Source organism: Bubalus bubalis, chromosome 24 (genome assembly GCF_019923935.1).
Source record: "Bubalus bubalis isolate 160015118507 breed Murrah chromosome 24, NDDB_SH_1, whole genome shotgun sequence".
Classification (NCBI taxonomy): Eukaryota; Metazoa; Chordata; class Mammalia; order Artiodactyla; family Bovidae; genus Bubalus; species Bubalus bubalis.
In genome coordinates, this window is record NC_059180.1 from 7,864,809 (window position 1) to 7,877,703 (window position 12,895).

General features: G+C 53.7%; 1 protein-coding gene across 1 annotated transcript; it reads left to right on the forward strand.

Annotated features, from left to right (window-relative positions):
• Positions 1 to 2,034: 2,034 nt before the first annotated feature.
• Positions 2,035 to 12,772, forward strand: SSC4D (scavenger receptor cysteine rich family member with 4 domains). The gene is made up of 10 exons (XM_006057132.3): positions 2,035 to 2,330; positions 3,904 to 3,939; positions 4,192 to 4,497; positions 5,428 to 5,505; positions 6,380 to 6,694; positions 9,001 to 9,078; positions 9,650 to 9,724; positions 9,840 to 10,151; positions 11,068 to 11,136; positions 11,766 to 12,772. Exons 1-10 carry the CDS (start codon positions 2,126 to 2,128, stop codon positions 12,080 to 12,082), a joined length of 1,791 nt encoding a protein of 596 aa, XP_006057194.2. The 5' UTR covers positions 2,035 to 2,125; the 3' UTR covers positions 12,083 to 12,772.
• Positions 12,773 to 12,895: the final 123 nt, after the last annotated feature.

Here is a 12,895-nt window from a genome sequence, read left to right on the forward strand (position 1 = left end):
CTTTGCATCTGGGAGATCCTTCCCCGTCCTAAACTTCTGGAGGCAGGAAAAAGGGATTTGACCTTGGATTGACTATAAAATAAGGAACAGAGAGAGCCTAGAACCTTCCCACAGGTATGAATTTCTTCACTTTTGCTGGCATGTGTGAGTATGAGTGTGTGTGACAGGTTTTCCATTGGTCAGAGATGAAGTTGTCCATAATGATCGCCCAGGCCCTTTCTGACCGCTTCAGTGCTGTGATTCTGCAGCCCTAACTTTCATTCAGTTGTTCAGCATTTCCTTAGCACCCATCCTATGCCAGGTGCTGCCACTAGAGAAGCCCTGATCCCTACCCTCAACAGTCCCCAGTCTGGATGGGGAAACAGTAATCGTAATAACAGTGACCACACTTACAGCGGGTCAGGCACTGGGCTAAGCTTTGTATCAACTTTAGCTCATGTATCCTAGCAAAAACTGGAAGAGGTTAAGTGTATTCCTAGCCCCATTTTACAGGTGAGAAGAGTGAGGCTCAGTGAGATGATGTCACACAGCTAGTAGATTGTGGAACCAATGCTTGGAACCACTGTGGATGAGGCCTGCCTGCACTGTAGAGACAGTTCAGGGCAACAGGTGGACCACTACAGCGGAGGGAGGGAGCCATGATCTGTGGGGCTGGCAATGGTGAAGCCTCATTTTGACCAAGGTCTCCAGAGTGTAAGGCAGGACCAAGCTCAGAGCTGGAGATGAGGCAGCCTCCACGAGGCCCACTGAGAGCTCTTGGGTCATCTGGGACTTGAGGTCAGTGATGGTCCGGATGAGGGGTCCCCCTCTCTCATTCCAGGGGCCAGGGTGATGGGAGATAGAGCAGGAGGACTTCAGGATTCCCTGCCAGCTTCCCTGGGAGCTGTCTGTCCCCACACTTACAGAGTGGCGGCTTCCCTGACCTGGGGGGCTAGTGTCCCAGCAGCCTGAGAGGTGGGTGGCCCCTAGGCCTGGGAGGCAGGGGCAGGCCCAGGTCACTGTGGATCCCCCTCAGCAAAGCCTGGACCACAGTTTTCCCCTCCTTAAAGTTCTCGACTCCCATCTCCCATCTGTCCCCAGAAGGACAAAAGCTGATTATTCCACTGGGGGCTGTACCGGGCCCCATGAATGGAGTATTGAAAACCCTGTGTCCACATCCAGATAGATTTTCATCCTCTTCCCAACCAGCCTGTTGTTCCGCCAGGATGGAGGCAGAGCCAAGGAAAGATGGGGCGGGGGGCAGTGTTCCTGCTGAGAGGGGCACCCACGTCCCTGGGCACCTCGGTCTCAGTGTATCCCAAACAGAATCATCTTCTCTTTAAAAAAAAAAAAAAAAATTATTTGCACTGGGTCTTAGTTGCAGCATGTGGGGATCTAACTAGTTCCTTGACTGGGGATCAAACCCGGGCCCCTAGCATCGGGAGAATGGAGTCTTAGCCACTGGACCACCAGGGGAGTCCCTCAAACAGAACCATCTTCTAAACCAGCCACGCCTCACCGCCCCCACCACAACCATCCAATCATTATCCACACACTGGGATGCTGGTGACATGGTGTGAATGTTCACTGAGCTCTACACTTAGGATTTATGCTCTTCTTGGCTTGTAAACTTCAATCCAAAATTAAACAAAATAATCTCCCAGGGCTTCCTACCTCAAAAGGGCAGAACATCCCAAATGGCATTTATACTTCCAGTCCTACACCATTTTTGCATATTTGTGACTCATGGGAACCATGTCTCCTTGATGTTTTTTTCTTTACATTGACTTTTTTTTTTTTTCCTAATTAAAATTAACTGTAGGGAATTCCCTGGCAGTCTAGCAGTTAGGACTTGGCGCTTTCACTGCTGGGACCCAGGTTCAATCCCTGGTTGGGGAACTAAGATCTCACAAGCCACGATGCAGCAAAAAAATAAATAAATAATTTAAAATTTAATTAACTTTCAAGGGAAACCTGATATTGTTCCAGATCAATGAAAAGCCAGGATCCTTTGTCATAAACAGAATGCACTGCAACAGGAAAAAATTAAGGCAACAGTAAATGTCCATCTATCCCCCCCCCACCCCCCTCGCCACAAAGCTCTCCCTGGGCCCTTCCAGCTGGAAGAAGAGACCTGGAACATTTAATGCCAGATGTTCCAGCTGTGACTTCTCACTGCACCTTGATGGGACCACTGGAAAGACCACCCATTGGCTGGACACACAAGGAAGCAGAGATGCACACTGGTCCCCAGCCTGATGAGAGGAGCAGAGGATGGGGGTCCGGAGACAGGAGCACTGTCCCTTCCCCTCTCCCCCCAGCCCTGTCCTTCCTCCTCTTATTGCCACTGGGTGAGTGCCCCCCAACTCCCCTGACCCTTCCCCTTCCCTTTTCTGACTCTCAGCTTTCCCAGTTGTAAAGTTATGGTGGGACATAGCATGTAAACGAGGTGTTTTCCAACATTCTTTCCAGCTCTGACATTTGCCCCAGGTTGATGAAAGCTAAGGTCTGAGTTGGGGGAGTGGAAGGCTCAGTGTTAAAGGCTAGAGTTCGATGCACACAGAGACTAGGCAGTGAGGATACTGGAAATAGGGAAGGAGTGAAAGGGCATGGGCTCACCAACGGCTGTTGGAAAACCAGCTGGTAGAACAGATGGAATCAAACAACCTAGGAACTAACCTAACTTAGGAAAAAAGAAACTGACTTTCAGTTTCTTCATCTGTAAAATGGGTACACTAGTACATGCCTCAGAGGTTGTAAGGTAAGGTATGGGGCTGTGTCTGACAAGCCTGTGCACAAATGAAGGGCTACTATGGGGTATTAACTTCTCATGCCAGGCCAGTTTCCTTCTTAGGCCACGTGCTCAGAATTGTTTGGTGAAGAGGAGTGTGGCTATCTGGGTTAGAATTCCTGCTCCATCCTTTATTTGCTTTGTGGCCTTGAGCAAGTGGCCTGACCTCACTAAACCTGAAGTTTTCCCTTCTGCAAAATCTAAGCTGCCTCATAAGTTGTCCTAATGATTAAGTGAGCCAGGCCACATAAAGCAATGAGCACAGTGCTGACATATACAGAAGCAGAAGGACTGATAGGGACTTCCCTGGTGGCCCAGTGGTTAAGACTCTGTGCCTCCAATGCAGGTGGTGTGGGTTCTATCCCTGGCCAGGGAACTAAGACCCCACATGCCACAAAGCATGACCAAAAAACCAGAACCAAAAAAAAAAAAAAACAAGAAACCCAAAGGAAACAGAAAGACTTACATAGGTAAACTCATTAGTGGGAAACCAGAATGAAACCCAAAGTTAATTTACACCCTTAAGGCAAAGCTAGGGAGTAACAGACTCTGGGCAGGGAGCTCTGGGGAAAACCAAGATGACACAGACCTGGCCACATCACTGGGCAGAAGGCCTGGAAAGGGGTATGTATATGGCACCCAGAGATTCAGAGGAGAAAGACAGTCCTTTTAGCTGAGAGCTCCAGGAAGGCTTCCCATAGGAGGGGGCTCCATCTGCAGGGCTGTAATGAGCAGGGGGAGCAGAGGAGACAGCAAGATTACAGACCTGGTGATCAGACTGATGCAAGATTAACAAGGAAGGTGAGGCTACTCAGAAGATCCTAAAAGGCTTTGCAGAGAAAGTTCAGGGTCCAGGACTTCTGCAGGAAATGGGGAAGCTTTGAGGAATTCAGCAGTGGAATGGGATCAGCCTGACTGGGTCTCAGGCAGATCTCTCTGGGGCGGCCCATGGACCAATGGGCGAGGGATGAAGCCAAGAGGCCAACTGGGGCAGTCAGGGGCTTTGGAAGCAGGGGTGGTGACGAGGAAGAGGGTGATGGTGAGGACTTGAGGGGAGGGTTGGAGGGGAGGCTGTGTTCCTGGGGCCAAGGGAGGGGGCTGAGGGGCCAATGCTCTTCCTCACTCTGTTCCAGCTGGTGCCCTACAGCCCACCTCACTGCCCTTTCCAGGTAGGTGCCCCTGCCTCTCCCCCCACCCTTCCCCCCAACTCTCGCTCCCAAAGCACTCAGGTGCTCAGAAGACCTCTGTTACTCAAGATGCAAAGGGACAGCTCCAGTGTCCCCATTTTACAGAAAGGGCAAAATAAGGCCCAGGAGGGACTGATCCCAAGGTCCCCACAGCTTCGTGGCAAGGTGGGCATCCTCTAGGTAGGCCCCAGTGACCCCCACTACCACCCCGTGCCAGTTCAACTCTTTCCACAGAACTCAGGCTGGTGGGGGGCCCGAGCCGCTGCCGGGGCCGCCTGGAGGTCCTACATGGGGGCTCCTGGGGCAGCGTCTGTGACGACGACTGGGACGTGGTGGACGCCAATGTGGTGTGTCGTCAGCTGGGCTGCGGCCTGGCGCTGCCCGTGCCCCGGCCCCTCGCCTTCGGCCAGGGCCGAGGCCCCATCCTGCTGGACAACGTGGAGTGCCGCGGGCAGGAAGCCGCCCTGAGCGAGTGCGGCAGCCGAGGCTGGGGTGTGCACAACTGCTTCCACTATGAGGACGTGGCGGTCCTGTGTGATGGTGAGCGGGACAGCCTGTGACTCAGAAGCGCAGACAGACTGCCGGGCAGCAGGGCTGTGGGCTAGACACGTGAAGGGACTTCCCAGAGGTAAGAATGTTCCAGTGAAGACCAAGCCAGCAGCTGCAGTGTGTACATAGTCCTGGGGAAGACCCCCAGCCTGGCAGGCAGGAGCCTGGACCCTGCCATGCTCCGGCTCATGGTATGATCTCTGCTGAAAACCAGCAATACTGCTTCCACTGAGGGCTTCGATTGTCCGAGCAGAGAGCCCCCTTCCCAGTTTTATATCCAGACCACTGGGGTCTGGTGGTTTAAGGCCCACTTGGCATAGACCTGCAACAAATCTCTGGGAGGCTTTGACCTTGAAAGCAGTAGTTCTGTTTTTTAAGAAAATCAGCTGGAGGGCTCATTATAAAACCCCGATGGTGGGACTTCCCTGGCAGTCCAGTGGTTAAGACTCTGCACTCCAATTGCAGGAGGCACAGGCTCAACCCCTGGTCAGGGAACTAAGACCCCCACATGCTGCATGGCACAGGAAACACACACACACACACACACACACACACACACACACACTGATGGTAGCCCTATCCCAGAATTTCTGATTCTGCAGATCTGGGATGGAGCCTGAGAATTTGCATGTTGCATTTCCAACAAATTCTCAGGTGATGTGATGCTGCTTTAAAAACTAAGGAAACCAAGAACTGGAAGAAATCCTCTAAAGCAAACCCCTCTAAAGCTACAGCTTTCAGGACTCAGGCGGCCCTTTCTCCTCTCTTACCCAGAGTCCCCAGCTTTGACCCTTTGTGTGGCCAGAAGCCGAGATCAGGAAACTTAGGGGTCCGTACACTGCCCCTCACATATCTGTGTGTGTGAGGATGGAGAACAGAAATATCCACATCTTCCTCTCTTCCACCCTGCTTCTTTCCCAGAATTCTTGCCCACGCAGCCCCCAACAAGGAGAGTGTTAACCAGCAGGGCACCCCCTACAACGCCCCAGAATGGAAAAGGTAAGCAAAGGCAATGTGGGGGACCACCTGGGTCTTAGGAGAGGCATCCAGGAGGAATCTCCCAAATCCTACCCTAGGCAGTGGGAAGAGAGGGATTACTGATGGGTGAGTTTGGTCATTCCCTCACCCCTGCTCCGCCCCCTGCACCCCCACCCCGCAGGCTGCTCACTATCTGGATAAGGAAAGAGGATTCATTCTAGTGAGATGATAGAAATAGTAGCACAAGGTTGGAGAAAATAAAAGAGGTGGGCTAGGGTTAGTCCTTCAGTCGTGTCCAACTCTTTGTGGCCCCATGGACTGTAGCCTTCCAGGCTCCGCTGTTCATGGCATTCTCTAGGCAAGAATACTGGAGTGGATTGTCATTTCCTTCTCCAAAAGAGGTGGGGGCTGAAACCTAATCCAATGGGAGAGTCAGATATACTATATATAGAAATGCTGATAATGATCTTAGAGCAAGAAAACGAAAAATGAAAAATTCTCTTAAAGGACAGATAAAAAGGCAAGGGAGTCCAGAGGAGGAAGAGGATCCCACTCCTCAGAAATTAGGGAGGGCTTCCTGGAGGCAGAGTTGTTTGTGAAGTAAGGAATCAGCACATTCTATACAGTTTAGGAGAGCGTGGACAAGGGCAGGCAGAAAGTGACAGAGTTATAGGTTTCTATCCTCAGATCCCCAAAAGCGCCCCTAATCTAGACTGTGAGGAGGCAGTGCTTTGGGGGTAAGTGGGTGAGCAGGTCTTCCTGGGTGTTAGGTCCTGGGACACCATGTATTGTGGGTAATGCAGAGGGCCTGGGGCAATAGGAAGACCGACCACTGGATTGGGATGGGCAGCAAAGCCCTGGGGGAGATGCTCCTGGTTCCCGCCCCCATCACCAGGTGAGGGCAGCGTGCGCCTGGTGGGGGGCGCAGGCCCGTGCCAGGGCCGAGTGGAGATCCTGCACGGTGGCCTGTGGGGCACCGTGTGTGACGACGACTGGGGGCTGCCGGACGCGGCCGTGGTGTGCCGCCAGCTGGGCTGCGGGGCGGCCCTGGCAGCCACTACCAACGCCTTCTTCGGCTACGGCACGGGGCACATCCTGCTGGACAACGTGCACTGTGAAGGCGGCGAGCCCCGTCTAGCAGCCTGCCTGAGTCTGGGCTGGGGCGTGCACAACTGCGGGCACCACGAGGACGCCGGCGCGCTCTGCGCAGGTGCGGGGCTGGGGGCGGGGCCGGCGGGGCGGGGCGGGGGGCGGGGCGGGGAGGGGCCGTATTCTGAAGCAGACCGGAAGAGGGGCCTCGGGGGGCGGGGGATCGGCATGTTGAGTGGCTTGATGTTTCCCTGAGCTCTTTCGAAAAGGCCCCCAAATTAGTTTTTATTTCTCAGTACGACTCTAGAAGTGCCTCATAAAATTCTAGTAGACTCCACGACTATGTAATACTGCAGTATTACCCCACCAATTGAGATTCCCTGGTGGCTCAGACGGTAAAGCGTCTTCCCGTCATGCGGGAGACCCGGGCTTGATCCCTGGGTGGGGAAGATCCACTGGAGAAGGAAATGGCAACCCGCTCCAGTTGCCTAGAAAATTCCATGGATGGAGGAGCCTGGTGGGCTACAGTCCATGGGGTCGCACAGAGTCGAACACGACTGAGTGACTTCACCCCACCAATACTCCAGAGTTGTCTAACAGTACTCCAAACATGTCTCCAGAATTTTCTGGCACTCAGTTCAGTTCTCACTAAGTCGTATCCGACTCTTTGCGACCCCATGGACTGCAGCACGCCAGGCTTCCCTGTCCTTCACTAACTCCCGGAGTTTACTCAAACTCATGTCCATCGAGTCAGTGATGCCATCCAGCCATCTCATTCTGTTATCCTCTTCTCCTGCCTTCAAGTTTTCCCAGCATCAGGGCCTTTTCAAATGAGTCGGCTCTTTGCATCAGTTAAGTAAGCACAGTGACAATATACAGCCTTGATGTACTCCTTTTTCTATTTTCCTATTTGGAACCAGTCTGTTGTTCCACGTCCATTTCTAACTGTTGCTTCCTGACATGCATACAGATTTCTCAAGAGGCAGGTCAGGTGGTCTGGTATTCCCATCTCTTTCAGAATTTTCCAGTTGATTGTGATCCACACAGTCAAAGGCTTTGGCATAGTCAATAAAGCAGAAATAGATGTTTTTCTGTAACTCTCTTGCTTTTTCGATAATCCAGCCGATGTTGGCAATTTGATCTCTGGTTCCTCTGCCTTTTCTAAAACTAGCTTGAACATCTGGAAGTTCACGGTTCACGGACTGTTAAAGCCTGACTTGGAGAATTTTGAGCATTACTTTACTAGTGTGTGAGATGAGTGCAATTGTGCGGTAGTTTGAGCATTCTTTGGCATTGCCTTTCTTTGGGATTGGAATGAAAACTGACCTTTTCCAGTCCTGTGGCCACTGCTGAGTTTCTGGCACTAAGTACTTTTTTTTTTTTTTAATTGTTGGCATTTTCTTTTTAATTTTTATTTTATATTGGAATGTAGTCTATTTACAATGTTGTAATTCTTTTCAGTGTACAGCACGCTGATTTAGTTATACATATGTGTGTGCGTGCTCAGTCATGTCTGACTCTTTGAACCCTTAAACTATACTTATACATATATACATGTATATACATGGATTTTTCTTGATTCTTTTCCCATATATGTTATTATTACAGTATGTTGAGTGCTATACAGTAGGTTCTTGTTGATTACAGTTGTTGATTACTAAGCACTCTTGGTGAAATACTTTGGAGTAAAGTAATAGTACTTTAAGAGAGCTCCAGAGATACTCCAGAATTCTTTCACTGAAACTCAGGTATGTCCCCAGAATTCCCCATCTCTTCAATCCTGATTCTCTTATGATAGTATTTCCCCTCACCTGGTCCTTCTTCCGCAGTGAAAGGTTTTCTGAACAGATAGAAATAATAGGGCTGTTTATGGCAGTTTACAGATGGACTCCACTCTGCCAGATATTAAGTGCTTGCCCATGCCTCACGGCAAACCAGGAGCCATCAATCCTGATTTACAGATGGGAAAGCTGAGGCCCAATGAGGCAGAGTGAGCCCTGGAAAAGCCTCAGCTAACCTTGCTGCATAATCTTGAGCATGCCCCTTGCCCCTTCTAATCTTATTTATCTGTAAGACGGGGATAGTGAGTTTTGTTCTGCAAGCCCCTCAGGACTGTGCATGGCCCTCCCTGGTGGGCAAGACCTTCTTTATCTCCCCAACTTGAACATACATTGGGCTTCTGAGAACCCTGGAAAGAAATGAAAACATGCTTGTGAAAGTGTTGTATAAACTGTAGAGTGTATGCCTAGGCAGCACAAATAAATGACCAGAATTGGCAAAGTGGGGCAGACTTCCTTGGACCCCAGCTGAGGCTGAGCCTCCAGCTCTGGAAGTAAAATCTGTTTGTCTTCTCCAGGGAAACCCTCTCATCCTCTCCAGGAACCAGAACCTTGGCCTCTGACCCCACTCCCTTCTCTCCTACTCTAGTCCTGGGCCACTCGACTCTCACAGCACTGCCACCGTCAGCCACAAGAGTGGACTGGGCCTGGCACACAGAACCAGAGGGTAAGGAGCCCTGCCCTCCAGGCTGGAATGGTAGGGATGAGGTGGGTGGGACTGGGAATTGGAAAGGCTGTCTGGATCCATGGGGAGGGGGCCTGGGCTAGCAGGCCAGGGCTTTTGACCAGATGGTAAAGACGTGGGTGAGAGAACGGATGAACAGATGGAGCAAGAATGAAATCCAGAGCTCTGAAAAGTTCAGCAAGGTGGGAGGAGGCACTTCGTCGAAGCTCTGAAATAAAATTTGGCAGGGGCCGGGTGGAATGGGGTGCTGAGGTTGGAAATCGAGGAGACTTGTGAAAATTGAGATACAAGTTGAATGAAGGATAGAAGTACTTTTGGAATGAGGGCTGGAACTATCGTTGGCACTGAAATCTGGAAGTAGAATTTGATTCATTTCCTTCAAGCTTCCTGAGGCCCCCACCACAGCAGACAACATGGTAACTCTAGAATTGAGGCTGAATAGGGTGAAGGCGTGGTAAAGGTCAGACATCTCCGTAGGTGCGCCCTGTGCCCTGCTGCAGGCCAGAAGTCCCCTTTGTCCCAATCAAACGCTCTAGATGCCTTGTCTCTGCAGCTACAGGAGTTGGTGCCCTGCCTTCCAGGGAGCCCGCACGGCTCACCACTGCCGCCTGGGCGGCAGGGAAGAAAAGTAAGTGGCAGGGCAGGGATTCCGTTGCGGGTGGGACAGGGTGGAGCCGGGGCTCTGCCAGGGAGCGGGCGGCCCCAGCCCAGCCCCTCTGGCCGCGGGCCTGTGCGCCCTGCAGGCGGGAGGCTGCGGCTGGTGGGTGGCCCAGGCCCGTGCCGCGGTCGCGTGGAGGTGCTGTACGCCGGGGGCTGGGGCACCGTGTGCGACGATGACTGGGACTTCGCGGACGCGCGCGTGGCCTGCCGCGAGGCAGGCTGCGGGCCGGCGCTGGGCGCCACGGGCCTCGGCCACTTCGGCTACGGCCGCGGCCCCGTGCTGCTGGACAACGTGGGTTGCGCCGGCACGGAGACCCGCCTCAGCGACTGCTTCCACCTGGGCTGGGGCCAGCACAACTGCGGGCACCATGAGGATGCGGGCGCGCTCTGCTCAGGTGAGGCCGCAGCAGGACCACATGTGCAGTGCGGCACAGGCGAGGCTGAACGCCTTCTGGGAGTGGGCGGGGCCCCGCGCAGGCGCTTACTTAGGCATGGGCGGGGTCTGCTGTGAAGTAGGCGGGGCCGCGCGCTGGCCCGTACCGTGGTGCCGGCGGGACGTACAGGCTCTGAGGAATGGGCGGGGCCTCACGGAGGCAGGCTCTGGGGATGCGCGGAGCCTCAAGGAGGCATGCTCTGCGGCGCGGGCAGGGCGGGGTTCGTTGGGAAATGGGCCGGGTCGCGCGTGAGCGCTCACCGCGGCACTGCAGCGTGAGCGCGGCGGGAGAGTGCTCACGCTCCGCAGTAAGAGGTGGAGCCCACCATCGGGTGGAGCCCACTCGCTCTGCGGCTGCGCGGCATGGGCGGGACCGGGAAGGGAGTGCCCTTTGCCGCAGTGCGGGGCGGGGCCCGAGCCGAGTCCGAAGTGCCGGAGCTCAGTGTGGGAGAGTCAGTCAAGGGCGTGGTCCGGGAGCTTTTGCTGTGCTGCGTCAAGGATCCGAAGAGCTCTAGTTAGCAACGAAAATTGATCAGCTTTCGGGGAGCATACGTTTGTCCCTTGGGAAGTCACTGGAAAAGGGATAGTTAGTTGCAGAGTCCGACACATTTAAAAATGCGTCTCTTTATTGACGGATGTGGGAATTGATATTTTCGCCCTTGTTTGGTGCCCTGGTGGTAGCTTTGGCCACAGAGGGCTCTGCTTTGGGCCCAGAGTGAGAGAAACACAAACCCCGTTTCTGTTCCAAGGAGTGGGGGCCTATGAAGCCCTTTCTGATCCTAGATCAGGCTTCCCTTGAAGGGTAAGAGGTGACCTGGTCTCAAGGGACTGGTTCCCTAGTATCACAGCCACCTCTTTCTCTGTCCTTGCTGAACCAGGTCCAGAGGAGCTAGTCCAGCAGGAGGGTGCTGAGACCACCCGGGTACCCACTCCTCGGCCCAGGGACGGTAGGTGTTCATAGTCCCTAAGAGTGAGGTGGAGGCATCAGAGTAGGAGGGACCAGATCTGGAGGGAAGTCACAGCCCCAGGTTACACAGCAGATTTGCACCAGGTGCTAGAACTCTTTGTCCTTTCCTGTTAGTCTCAGGCCTCATCAATAGAGGTATGATGTCTGGAAGGAGGGAGGGGGGTTTTAAGCTAGAGCAATTGAGAGATTTCTAGAGTTGAGACCAAAATAAAGGGACGGGGTTCCTGTCCTGAGGAGATCAATGAAAGAATTCAGGCTTGAATTTGGGGAGTCCAGAGGAGAGGGGAAATGGTGATGACCTTCAGGGACACAATCTCATTTGACAACAGCTGTAGGGCTGAGGTATTAGGATTGTAAACAGCCAACTAAGGAGAGAGCAGGCATGGAGCTCGCATCATGCACAGAGCACCCCACAAGGGCTTGTACACATTTTCCTGATGCCCATCTTATTTTATCTCATTTGTCTGCCCTTGTCCAGTGGCTCCCAGGGCAGTGAGGTGTCCCAAACCACCACCCTTTGTCTCCTCTTAACTACCCCTCCCCGGCCTAGCTTGGGAGTGGCCTGGCCTGGGCCGGCCCCTTCCAGCCCCAGGCCTTGTCCCCCCACAGGACACCTACGACTGGCCAACGGAGCCCACCGATGTGAGGGGCGTGTGGAGCTCTTCCTAGGGCAGCGGTGGGGCACTGTCTGTGACGATGCTTGGGACCTGCGGGCAGCTGGCGTCTTGTGTCGCCAGCTGGGCTGTGGCCAGGCCCTGGCAGCCCCTGGTGAGGCCCACTTTGGCCCAGGCCGAGGCCCTATTCTCCTGGACAATGTCAAGTGCCGTGGGGACGAGAGTGCCCTGCTGCTGTGCTCCCACATCCGCTGGGATGCCCACAACTGTGACCACAGCGAGGATGCCAGTGTCCTGTGCCTGCCGGAGTGACCCAGCTTGCTCTGCAGACCACCTCTTCTGGGAGCCTACTGTGGCCTGCCCCTCTTCCTTCAGGAAGTCCTCCTCCTGTGACAGCAGCAGTTCACTCTGCCCTGCCCTCCTCTTGCCTGGGAGAGAGCCTGCCCAAATGGCGTGGTCCTGCCTAGGGAAGCAGAACCCAGCGACTTAGTGTCTGACCTCACTGTCGTCACCTATGGTGGGCCCAGTTCAATGAAAACTCCCACTTTCTGCTCAGCTCAAACAGAAAGTGGTGGGGAGTGAATAACTCCTAACTGTCCTCTTTGGCAGGGGTCCCGTTACGGGAACCCTGACCCAGCCTTCCTGGTCTGTCCTCCAGAAGGTCCAGAATGGGGTATATCCCTTCCTTCCCGCCTCTACTCATCTTGGAATCCTCAAGAAGAGGGAAGGCAGGAGAGGCCTACAGTTCTGACCTTAGACTGCCAAGGGCTGCAGAAGAACCGGGGTCATTGCGCTGGCCTGCTCCAAGAGGGCCAGATGGTGCTTGGCTGGACAAGGGGACCGGAAGGGGCCAAAGCAGTGACAGTGGTCCCTCCCTGCAGCTGGAACCAGCAACTCTGATTTCTGCTGCCCCCACGACAGAGCCTCCATTTTGCAGATGCAAAGAACCCTGGGGGCCTGTAGCCACCCGTTCATAGGTGCCAAGTCAATAAAGCATTGTTTCCGCCCCCTTCGTCTTTTAACCAAGGTCAATGTTAGTGCATAAGTGCATTGTTTGTGGCAGCAGGAAAGACTCTGGTTAGGACTCTGGAGGAAACCAGCTGGGGGATGGAGGGCGGGTCAAGA

Coding starts and splice junctions, on each gene's coding strand:
- SSC4D (XM_006057132.3), top strand. CDS start 2,126: ATGCCAGATGTTCCAGCTGTGACTTCTCACTGCACCTTGATGGGACCA. Junction 5,506..6,379: donor AACGCCCCAGAATGGAAAAG/GTAAGCAAAGGC, acceptor CCCCATCACCAG/GTGAGGGCAGCGTGCGCCTG. Junction 9,079..9,649: donor CTGGCACACAGAACCAGAGG/GTAAGGAGCCCT, acceptor TTGTCTCTGCAG/CTACAGGAGTTGGTGCCCTG.